The 12,852-nt window shown below is 40.7% G+C and overlaps 1 protein-coding gene across 3 annotated transcripts in view; it reads right to left on the bottom strand.

Moving 5' to 3' along the window:
* Positions 1 to 12,852, bottom strand: part of PFKM (phosphofructokinase, muscle) — a 71,039-nt gene that overhangs the window by 34,998 nt on the left and 23,189 nt on the right. For all 3 annotated transcript variants that reach the window (XM_070740896.1, XM_070740894.1, XM_070740895.1), the window contains exons 3-4: positions 7,871 to 7,944; positions 3,079 to 3,156 (exon numbers count right to left, since the gene is read on the bottom strand). In XM_070740896.1, coding sequence (XP_070596997.1) covers positions 3,079 to 3,156; positions 7,871 to 7,944 — 152 coding nt within the window. The remainder of the gene's footprint in view (positions 1 to 3,078; positions 3,157 to 7,870; positions 7,945 to 12,852) is intronic.

The following is a 12,852-nucleotide window of genomic DNA, read 5'->3' on the forward strand; positions in this document are numbered from 1 at the left end:
ACCATAAGATAGTCACCCATATTCAAATATTGCAGATAAATTAAAGATTCAAAAGAAGTAGGGGGCTTGAAATATATAAATATTTTAAAATTGATTTTTGACAAATGGCACAACTGCAAACATATAGGAACCGAGAGTTAGTTTATGCTTTGAATATCTTGATAGATACCGATTTCTGTGATTCCTTTCATAATTAATGGTCTTTTCTTTTCCAGTTCAACTGTTGTATTTTGTAGTAGTTTATTCTGACAATCAAATTATTTAGCTATATACTAAAATCTCCATAGCTTCCAAGCTTATAATCAGGCTGGTTGGGATCAGAGTTGAAGAAATACAGTACTGTGATACCTTGTCTTACAAACTTAATTGGTTCCGGGACGAAGTTCTTAAGGTGAAAAGTTTGTAAGACGAAACAATGTTTCCCATAGGAATCAATGGAAAAGCGATTAATGCGTGCAAGCCCAAAATTCACCCCTTTTGCCAGCCGAAGCGCCCGTTTTTGCGCGGCTGGGATTCCCCTGAGGCTCCCCTCCATGGGAAGCCCCACCTCCGGACTTCTGTGTTTTTGCAATGCTGCAGGGAAATCCCAGCAGGGGAATCCCAGCATCGCACAAACGAGCGCTTCGCTGGCAACAGAAGTCCAGAGGTGGGGTTTTCCAGTGAAGGGAGCATCAGTGAAATTGCAGCATCGCAAAAACACCGAAGTTCTTGAAACCCCACCTCCGGACCTCTGTGTTTTTGCGATGCTGCAATTTCATTGAGGCTCCCCTCGCTGGGAAACCCCACCTCCGGACTTCGGTTGCTAGCGAAGCACCCGTTTTTGTGCTGCTGTGATTTCCCTGCTGTGATTCCCCTGCAGCATCACAAAAACACAGAAGTCTGGAGGTGGGGTTTCCCATGGAGGGGAGCCTCAGGGAAATCCCAGCAGCGCAAAAACGGGTGCTTTGTTGGCAACGGAAGTCCGGAGGTGGGGCATCCCAGTGGCGGTGGTGGGTTTGTAAGGTGAAAATAGTTTGTAAGAAGAGGCAAAAAAATCTTTCCCTCTCAGGAAAATATGGACTGTTGCATTTACTTGAAAGTTCACCATCTGGCTTTCTTGTTGAGGTTTAGCCCAATAGGCCAAATGCCTCCCTCCACGCCTAGAGGAAGTTGATTTTTCAATACACTTGAATGTCTTACAGTACTTCTGTATTAATTATTTCAAAAATGGAAAGTCTGTAGAGATTCTCAGCCATCCACTGTTGTCCCAAAGGTGCCTTTTCAGGAGGCAACTGGACTTTCTTGTTTTTTCTTTTGAAGATGCTTCGTTTCTCATCCAAGCAGCTTCTTCAGCTCTGACAGGATTCCATTCTCCACTATTCTGTCAGAGCTGAAGAAGCTTCTTGGATGAGAAGCGAAACATCTTGAAAACAAAAAAAACCCAAGAAAGTCCACTTGCCTCCTGAAAAGGCACTTTAAGAGCAAGAATGGGGGATTTATGAACATAATTTCACGTGCAGTATTCTGCTCTTCATCTTATCTGAGTCTAGGAATGCCATCTCAGAAACTTTAACCCCAGAGGTGCAACGTTCCTTACAGCTTTTTTGATAGGCACTGTAATAAACATTTAGCTTCAAATCACAACTCACTGAAACCTGGGTATCAAATTCACTTGGAAATAGACTGTACCATACAAGAAGTAGGTAAGTCCATTAGCATTGGTGTCTCCTGCTACTCCTTGTTCCTCCTGATGCTGATATTATTATTATTATTATTATTATTATTATTATTATTATTATTATTATTATTATTATTATTTAGATTTGTATGCCGCCCCTCTCCAAGTACTCGCAGCAGCTCACAACAAGAAAAAAAAACAGTACATAACTCACTAAAAGCACAAACACTAAGAAGCAGAAGTCGAAATTACAAGGGCAGATCAAAAATAAAATTAGGAAACATAATGGAGTAGAACCAAAGAAATACAGGTAGTCCTAAAACTTACAACAGTTCATTTAGTGACCATTCACAGTTACAATGGCACTGAAAAAAGTGACTTATGACCGTTTTTCACACTTACGACCATTGCAGCATGTTTGTAGTCATGTGATCAAAATTCAGATGCTTGGCAACTGGTTCACCTTTATGATGGTTGCAGTGTCCTCGAATCATGTGATTAACATTTGCAACCTTCTAACAAGCAAAGTAAATGGAGAAGCCAAATTCACTTCACAACGAACTCACTAATTTAACAACTGTAGTGACTCACTTAACAACTGTGACAAGAAAGGGCATTAAATGGGGTAAAATTCAATTATGGTCATAAGTCAAGGACTACCTGTATCCTTTTTACTCTGGCTCTGTCAGAAGCTATGCCCTTGGATCTCCTGGGATTACAACTCCCCAATAGCCCAGTGAACATAGTCAATGGGTATTTTGGGAGTTATAGTTATATATTGACAAAATTGAACGGGTCCAGAGACAGGCTACAAGAATGGTGGAAGGTCTTAAGCATAAAACGTATCAGGAAAGACTTAATGAACTCAATCTGTATAGTCTGGAGGACAGAAGGAAAAGGGGGGACATGATCGAAACATTTAAATATGTTAAAGGGTTAAATAAGGTCCAGGAGGGAAGTGTTTTTAATAGGAAAGTGAACACAAGAATAAGGGGACACAATCTGAGGTTAGTTGGGGGAAAGATCAAAAGATCAAAAGCAAAATATTATTTTACTGAAAGAGTAGTAGATCCTTGGAACAAACTTCCAGCAGACGTGGTTGGTAAATCCACAGTAACTGAATTTAAACATGCCTGGGATAAACATATATCCATCCTAAGATAAAATACAGGAAATAGTATAAGGGCAGACTAGATGAACCATGAGGTCTTTTTCTGCCGTCAGTCTTCTATGTTTCTATAGTTCTAAATATCATGAAGACATTAAACCTATTTTATATCTCTTCATTCCACTTGCGCTTCAAAGGCCTTTATGATTCCTTAGCTTGAGCATCACTTCCGGGGTGTGTGTGTGTGTGTGACAGACCTTTGTCACTTCAAACATGAGTCCGGAAGAATGAAAATCAAGGCAAACTCACTCACCAGCTGCAGCATCATCGATACACTTTCCCATGTTGCTTCTTTAATGTTATCACCACCATCCACAAGCCCTTGGTAACCCTGCGGGGGGGGGGGGGAAAGGCAGAATAGATTATGGAAAATGAGCTAGATACAGTGAGATACCTCATGTTGCTTCGGAAAGATCAGAAGCAACATGAGAAAATATTAGTAGATGCTTGGAACAAACTTCCAGTAGATGTGGTTGGTAAATCCACAGTAACTGAATTTAAACATGCCTGGGATATATATACTTAGAAAAGATAACAATAACCAAGAGGAATCAGAATTCTATGTGATTTGGAATAAGGATAAATAAGAAGAAAAATTAAATACAAAATTTATATGAGAATTGTAGATGTATCGTAATGATTTACCTTTTTATCTTGTTTATATACGAAGTTTTTTTAAATATAAGGTTGAATAAAATTTCTTCTTTTCATCTAAATTAATACTTTGACTTAAGGTATTAACAATGTATTCTTTTTTCTGTAAGGAAATTTGACTTCTATGACAAGAGCGGGAATTGTAACCCCAACTTTATGTTAAATGTTTGTTTGTATGTTTGTCAATTTTTATGGAAAATTAATAAAGTTTATTAAAAAAAAAGAAAAAGAAACGATAACAATATTTTAGGTAAACTATTAACAACAGACCAAGGAAAACTGATTGGGATAGTTTTTGCTCAAAAATGGAAACAAATAGAGATTCCAAAAGAAGCAGAAATACTTAAGAAAGTTTTAGAATGCGCAGAGCTCGACATGATGACGAGACAGTTAAATAATCAAGAAGACTCAGAATTTTATGATATCTGGCAGAAGGTATATATTTGGTGGGATAAAAAGAAAAAGGGATAAGCTTGCTGTTACAGTATATCACTTTGAAAATTTCTTTTTCTCTTGTCTTCTTTATTTTAGTTTGATTTAATCTACAAATTAAGAATTTTTATATATATTATAAACTTTTAGATGTGTTTTTATGTAGTGTCTTATAATAGATATTTTTATATATTTCATAGATGGTGTCAAACAACAGTAAGATCTTTCTTCTTTTTGTATAACGAAGACTTCTACTTTGAGCGGAGCGACTGTAGCTCCACTAAACGTTATATGTTGTGTTTGTCATGTTTGTTTGAGAAAAATAATAAAAAATATTTTTTTTAAAAAAAATAAACATGCCTGGGATAAACATATATCCATCCTAGCATAAAATACAGGAAAATAGTATAAGGGCAGACTAGATGGACCATGAGGTCTTTTTCTGACATCAATCTTCTATGTTTCTATGTTTCTATACTGAAAAGGAAGGTAGAGCTAACCTGGGGAATAGGGAAGGAATGAGGGAGCCATTAAAGGGATTACTCAGAAAAAAGCATAAGAAAGAGACTGAAAATAAATCTGTCTTGGTGCAGTTTAGCAGAAGATGGAAGGAGAGAAACACAAAGGTTTTGTTATTATATCTTAACAGAATAAAGATACCCCAAATAATAAAGATACCCCAGCCAAGCCTTTTTCCTGACCTTGCCTACCTCAAAAGGTTGAGAGATACAGTGACACCTTGTCTTACAAACTTAATTGGTTCTGGGATGAGGTTCTTAAGGTGAAACATTTGTAAGATGAAACAATGTTTCCCATAGGAATCAATGGAAAAGTGATTAATGCGTGCAAGCCCAAAATTCACCCCTTTTGCCAGCCGAAGCGCCCGTTTTTGTGCTGCTGGGTTTCCCCTGAGGCTCCCCTCCATGGGAAACCCCACTTCTGGACTTTTGTGTTTTTGCGATGCTGCAGGGGAATCCCAGCATCGCAAAAACAAATGCTTCGCTGGCAACGGAAGTCCGGAGGTGGGGTTTCCCAGCGAAGGGAGCATCAGTGAAATTGCAGCATCGCAAAAACACCGAAGTCCTCGAAACCCCACCTCTGAACCTCTGTGTTTTTGCAATGCTGCGATTTCACTGATGCTCCCTTCGCTGGGAAACCCCACCTCCGGATTTCCATTGCCAGTGAAGTGTTCGTTTTTGCGATGCTGGGATTCCCCTGCTGGGATTCCCCTGCTGGGATTCCCCTGCAGCACCGCAAAAACACAGAAGTCCGGAGGTGGTGTTTCCCATGGAGCGGAGCCTCAGGGAAATCCCAGCAGCGCAAAAACAGGTGCTTCGCTGGCAACGGAAGTCCGGAGGCGGGGCATCCCAGTGGGTTTGTAAGGTGAAAATAGTTTGTAAGAAGAGGCAAAAAAATCTTAAACCCCGGGTTTGTATCTCGAAAAGTTTGTATGATGAGGCGTTTGTAAGACGAGGTATCACTGTACATATAATTTAATTACATAAGGGGGAATGCTCGGGGCAAAATGCATTTCAATTACAGTCCAACATAGGGCCAGATTTGGCCAATGTGTAGAATTCCTGTGAAATTCTTTAGCAACTGAAAACATTGAACAGGAAGCCACGGAACAAGAGGCATTCTGACTTTGAGTTCTTGGCATGAGTGTAGCGAGTTTGGCATAACCAACGCTACACTACGCTATTCATACTGTCCCTTTCTATTCTGTTTTCCAGAAACCATTAGTGCGGGAATTAGGACAACGTAAGCCAAAGGCATCGTGTCAGCAAAATGGACAGGGCAATCGGACACGGTCTCCAAATATGCTCAGGGCTAAGCCAAAGACAAGAAAGACACACATTCAACAGTGTCCTTAAAAGACACCGAAGGGGTGTTGGGAATGGGGGAGGGGAGTTTTCCAGAATACAACCCAAATTATGTTTAGCCCGTAATCATGGCCTCCAAAATCCCCCAGCACAGCATTACTAAAATTTCACTGCAATCCATCACATAAACACAATCTTTTTTTTTTTTTTGAGGTTGGGGGTAAAGCGTAAGATAGAAATAACTTCTTCTCATCATTCCCAAATATTTTTTGAAGTCTACCAATTTCAACCATGCTCCAGCAGGGGTCTACAGTAAACACAGTGAAGCAGAAATCACAGGCACGCACTAATGTCATCATGTTAATGCTGCAATGACATGTCCCAATGCAATTACACAAACCGAAGAATTTGCACGATATTGCATCATCCCCTTTCCATCATCTGCCAAGCTCTCCATTTATGCCCCAGTCTCTCTCTGGTGGTATGGCACCACCAAGCTATATTCCTGCAGCCCTGGGTTCTGAAAATAAAAATTAAAGTGTAAAAATAAATAATGAGTGATCCCTTTTTTGAGACCAAGAGCTTTGAAGGTCACAGAGCAAGATATAGTGACAATCTCCCATCTTTCCTTGGACTTTTCCCAGCAAAAAAGAAAGTAAGGACCAGAAAATAAAAGATGGAATAAAAGATATTGTTTGAATGCTTTGCATTGTTTGAATGCAAAAATAATTAAATTATCATTTGGACCATTCCCATGTCAAAATGCTGAAATAGTGCAATTGCCAATGTACAAACAGAAATATAGTGATACCTCATCTTACGAACTTAATTGGTTCCGGGATGAAGTTTGTAAGGTGAAAAGTTTGTAAGATGAAACAATGTTTCCCATAGGAACCAATGGAAAAGCGATTAATGCGTGCAAGCCCAAAACTCACCCCTTTTACCAGCCGAAGCGCCCGTTTTTGTGCTGCTGGGATTCCCCTGAGGCTCCCTCCATGGGAAACCCCACCTCCGAACTTCCATGTTTTTGTGATGCTGCAGGGGAATCCCAGCAGCGTAAAAACGGGTGCTTCGCTGGCAACGGAAGCCCGGAGGGGGGGTTTCCCAGCGAGGGGAGCCTCCGCGAAATTGCAGCATCGCAAAAACATGGAAGTCCTCGAAACCCCACCTCCGGACTTCCGTGTTTTTGTGATGCTGCGATTTTGTTGAGGCTCCCCTCGCTGGGAAACCCCACCTCCGAACTTCTGTTGCCAGCAAAGCACTCGTTTTTGCGCTGCTGGGATTCCCCTGCAGCATCGCAAAAACACGGAAGTCCGGAGGTGATGTTTCCTATGGAGGGGAGCCTCAGGGGAATCCCAGCAGTGCAAAAACGGGCGCTTCACTGGCAACAGAAGTCCGGAGGCGGGGCATCCCAGTGGCGGCGGCTTGGGTTTGAAAGGTAAAAATAGTTTGGAAGAAGAGGCAAAAAAAATCTTAAATCCCGGGTTTGTATCTCGAAAAGTTTTTATGACGAGGGGTTTGTAAGACGAGGTATCACTGTAAGGAGATTATTTTCAATAGTCTGGATTGAGAAGAATATGGATTGGCCTATCTGGTATGAGGAAGAAGAAAGGTAGAGTGCCATTATAAAAATGAAGATCATATATAAAACCTCCATACAGGCACAGAAAATTATACCTCTTTTAGGGAAAAAAAGTGATAGATTACAACTCTTTTCCCTCTCTATGGATGGGTGTATATTTGTGCGGAAGTATTCTTGGCATGCACACAGATTGTGTTATTAGAAAAATGTTGGGAGAAAACAGAATTCTTTTGTAGTTGAACTAATATTTTGTAGATAAGAAAAAAAAATGGGAAAAGTGGTTTGGCACATCAGGGAATATTTGAAAGTAGTATTCCTCTCTCTCTTGCAGGTTAAAATGGGGTTGCATCACTATCCTCTATTGTTTCAGTAGATTAGGATTAATTCAAGGATGAGGGGTACTGATGCCATATTCACTTATGCAGATCAGACTAGCAGGAGTGTTAAATGCCAAGATGTCAAAGCCAGCCAATTCCCTTTCTTAGTTAGAGCTGCAATGCTTAATAAAGCTAACAAAGACATCGTCGAGCGAGGGGACCATCCCATCTACTCACCTCATGAACAAAATATACTTTGGCACCAGTGTATATCCCCACTCGGACCACTGCTCGGACAGCAGCATTCATACCTATTTAGAAAGGGGGGGAAAGGATCAGAGGTGGCATTTATACCTGCAAATCACATGTGGAGTATGATTTTGCATAAACTTTGAGCCAGTCTCTCTCACACACTCTCTCAGTTCAACACACCTTACACAGGGCTGTTATCGTGGGGAAAATAGCAGGAGGAAAGTGGTGGGGATATGTTTAGCTGCCCTGAGCTACTTTAAAAATAATAAAAGCAGGATACAAATAAACTAACAAACCTCAATACATTATCACTCTGGGATCTGCAAGGCTTCCAAAATTGAGCTGCAGAAGATTCCAGAAGGCATTGATTTTTTTTTAAAGGTTATGCTTTCATTTCAGCAAGATCTTCATTTCCTATTAAATCACAGAAGAAACCCCTAGCAAAATTAACCAGAATCATGGAAAGCACTGATTTATAGAATCTCTGGGAGAACTAGCATGGAGGTAGTGCAAACTCAACCTTTAATAAAACCAGGTTGGTGTGAATATTTGGACTACCAAGGTCTGGAGAGGTTTTCCATCTGCAGCACTTCCTTTTTTTTTTTTGCACTGGTAAATAATTTTGGGGGTCTTCTTGGACTTACAGTTCCTGCTCAAAGTACCATAACAGATGGCAGCTGTGGGCGGGAAAACCTTCAAAAACAACAACAACAAAACGTATAATAGATGTCATCTGCCTCCATACTCTGCACTGATCAGGTTGCGTGTAGACTATTGTAATGTCTCAGGGACCGCCTTCTGCCGCACGAATCCCAGCAACCAGTTAGGTCCCATAGAGTGGGTCTTCTCCGGGTCCCGTCAACCAAACAATGTCGCTTGGCGGACCCAAAGGAAGAGCCTTCTCTGCGGCGGCCCCGACCCTCTGGAACCAACTCCCCCCAGAGATTAGAATTGCCCCCACCCTCCTTGCCTTTCGTAAGCTGCTTAAAACCCACCTCTGCCGCCAGGCATGGGGGAACTAAGATACACTTTCCCCCTAGGCCTTCACAATTTTATGTATGGTATGTTTGTATGTATGATTGGTCTTTATATAATGGGTTTTTAACTGCTTTTTTAGTATTGGATTTTGTTGTACTGTTTTACTGCTGTTGTTAGCCGCCCCGAGTCTGCGGAGAGGGGCGGCATACAAATCCAATAAATATTAATAATAATAATAATAATAATAATAATAATAATAATGTGCTGTGTATGGGGCTGTTATTGAAAATATATTATTTATATTTATATTTATATTTATATTTATATTTATATTTATATTTATATTTATATTTATATTTATATTTATATTTATATTTATATTTATATTTATATTTATATTTATATTTATATTTATATTTATATTTATATTTATATTTATATTTATATTTATATTTATATTTATATTTATATTTATACTGTATTTATATTTATATTTATATTTATACAGTATTTATACTTATATTTATATTTATATTTTTTATTTATATTTATATTTTTATGTATTGGATTTGTATGCCACCCCTCTCCGAGGACTCGGGGCGGCTCACAACCTATCAAAAACAATATAACATATACATATCTAAAAATCCAATTAATATGACTAAAAAGAACTTTAAAAACACTAATACGATTTAAAAACCATTCACTCAGCAAAACATACTACTACGCTCATTGGCCAGGGGGCTAGGATCTAATGGCTCCCAAAGTCACTGAGAAGCCAAAGCTTATTCACACAAAACAGTACAGGCAGTGCAGCCATATAACATTTCTGCTCTGTGATCTGCATTGGTTCCTAGCAGGCTTCCAGAACAATTCAAGATGCCGGTTATCATTTAAGTGCTTTGCTATCTGAGGGACATCTAGGTCACTGGGCTCCAACCTTGCCAGCTTTAAGACTTGTGGACTTTAACTCCCAGAATTCCTCAGCCAGCTAAGCTGGCTGTGGAATTCTGGGAGTTGAAGTCCACAGGTCTTAGAAGTTGCCAAGGCTGGAGATCACCAATCATGTAGCTTTATACAGTACAGTAGTACTTCTAGATACGAGCTGCTCTACATGCGAGTATTTCAAGATACGAGCCACGAGGGGAGAGACATTCCTGTTCTAGTGCCGAGCTCAAATTCGGGATACGAGCAGAGCGTCCACTAGGTGGCGCAAGAATCCTTGCTTTTGGTTATCTCGGAGGGGAAAAACAACATCTAAAGTTATTTGTTCCAGATACGAGTTGCCTCGACAAACAAGCTCCCTTCTGGAATGAATTATGCTGGTATCTAGGGGTACTACTGTACAGATAGTCCTCGTCTTACAACACTTCATTTAGTGACTATTCAAAGTTACAATAGCACTGAAAAAAATGACTTATGGTTGTTTTTCACCATCCCCGTGGTCGTTGCACCATCCCCATGATCACGCGATCGAAATTCAGATGCTTGGCAATCGGTTCATATTTATGACGGTTGCAGTGTCTCAGGGTCATGGGATCCCCTTTTGCGACCTTCTGACAAGCAAAGTCAACGGGGAAGCCAGATTCATTTAATTGCTAACTTAACAACTGCAATGACTCACTAAACAACTGTGGCAAAGAAAAGTCATAAAATGAGGCAAACTCACTTAACAAATGACTCAGTCAGCAACCTAAATTTGGGGCTCAATTGTGGTCGTAGGTCGAGGACAACCTACATCAGTGATGGCGAAGCCTTTTCGGTTCACGTGACAAAAGGGAGGGCGCGCGCATGCGTGCCCACACCCATAATTCCATGTGGCCCCCTCACGTATGCATGTGTGACACCGCGGATGAAGTAGCACACCTGTTTTTTGCTCTCCCCAGGTTTCAGAGCCTTTCTATGATCCTGGGGTGGGTGAAAATGGCCTTCCCTGGAAGCCCTCTGCAGGCAGAAAATTGCCCATTTGCCAAATTCCATTTGAATTGGAAGGCCCGTTGTTTTGCTCTCTCCAAGCTCCAGAGCCTTTCTAGGAGCCTGGGGAGGGCGAAAACGGCTTCCCCCCCAGAGGTCCTCCGGAGGCTAGAAAGGTTTTGTTTGCCGACTTCCGGTTGAATCAGAAGTTCTTTTTGCTCTTGCAGACTTCCGTCTTTCTAGGAGCCTGGGGAGGATGAAAACAACCTCCTCCAACCCACTGGAGACCCTTTGCAGGCCAGAAATGACCCCTTTCCCAACTTCTTCAAGGAAGAGGCATTCTCTGTTGTAGCACTGCTTTAGAAAATGTTCCCAGGCAGCTTCCTATGGCCCCCATCCCAACCTTATTTAAACAAACCTTAAAATCTAACTCTTCATTCAGGCTTTGAATTAAAATGAGTTACAGACTCCTTCTGGGATGATTGGTCAGATAGAATTTGCATTATATTTCCAGCTGTGCACCTTTTCTTACTTTTGGTTTTGTATTATTTGTTTTATATTTAAAATGCCCAGAGTTATGATGGGACTAAGTACTTTTATTTAGTTATTTAAAAAGGTACCAACACCCACCCATCCCCAAAATACCCTGTACAAAAAACGTGAAATCCAAATGATTTACTTTCCAAGAAGAGTGTCTGAGATTGTCTGCTGAGGCTGATTAAACTCAGGAAAAAAATGGATGTAAGCAAAGTACAGCATAGTAACAGAGAAATGATGGTTGGAATATAGTTTAGATTTCACTCTTAAAATTCCTCTGCTCTGTCTCCTTCTTCATTGTGGAGCAATTGTAGTTTCTTGCTACTCCAGCTCACAAGTTACTCATATGCCTCGATCTTCCCTAGGCAGGAGTGCACATTTTATTTTTGAAATGCTGACATTTAAAGTCAAGTGACTGCAGAACAGTCTACCATGCCAACTTTCTGCCGGCTCCAAATATACCACACCAGAAGAGGGGATGTAATCCAATGCCAGCCATTATATGTCCACAAACTGTCCCCAGTGGGTGACAGAAACAGGGAAAAGCTCTGCATATTCAAAGCAATAGGTGGCAGTTAGCTACCACTTTGAAAAAGTCTGCTTTTGAGGTAGGAAGATGCAAAATGCCCTCAGCACTCAATCAGTCTTACAGAATTGACAAGAAGACACAAACTCAACATTGCTAAGGAATATTTCCATAGCAAAGAAGGAAAACGAAGCCTAGAATCTATGAATCATTTCCAATAATTTACTTTTCACTGCAAATTAGAGCATGGAAATGGCTTGCCAAAGATTTGCCATAGATCATGAAATACCTCCTCTCAGAATCAATTAAAAGCAAACAATTTGGCCTGTTTGGAAAAAAAATTATCTGGTTTTTCTGGTTTTGTAATACTGTAGTCCCAATTGATCAAGGGGCACAAGAGCTTGGGAATTTCAGGAGTAATAATGCCAAGGTTAGTGTACTTCATCTATCCTGGATATCATCCACATGGATATCCGTTGTGGTTAGCTCTGGCCCAGCTCCTGCCCCAAGGACTGTGGATGTGGGGGAGACATCCACATGCTGCAGGCCTGTTTTGCCCCCGGTGGAATCTGCTGATGAAGGCTCCTCTGACCAAGAAGACATGAGTGACAGGGAGGAGGAGAGTGTGGCAGACAGCTCAGAAGGAGATCAATTATCTAGCTCCTCCTTGGATTCAGAACAAGAGTTAATGATACAGCCACGCATACAGAGAGCGATGCATAGGCAACAACAACTGAGAGATTATTATCAAAGAAAATGAGGCCACCTGTGGTTGGGTGGGGCTGTGGTGATTAGTGAGGCTGCTATAAATAGCAGCCTGTGGGTTTGGCCATTGTGGAGGATTATCTGATCGTTGTGCTTCGTGACTGCTTTACTGACTTTGACCTTTTGTGTGCTGATTTTCCCCCGCTTTGAAACTAAACCAGAGCAAAGTGTGTTTCACTTTGTGAAAGAAGGACTGTGAATTGCCTCACAGCTGCAAGCTTAGTATCACAGAACTGATAAGGGACTT

This window comes from Erythrolamprus reginae, chromosome 2 (genome assembly GCF_031021105.1).
Source record: "Erythrolamprus reginae isolate rEryReg1 chromosome 2, rEryReg1.hap1, whole genome shotgun sequence".
In the NCBI taxonomy this organism is placed as follows: domain Eukaryota; kingdom Metazoa; phylum Chordata; class Lepidosauria; order Squamata; family Dipsadidae; genus Erythrolamprus; species Erythrolamprus reginae.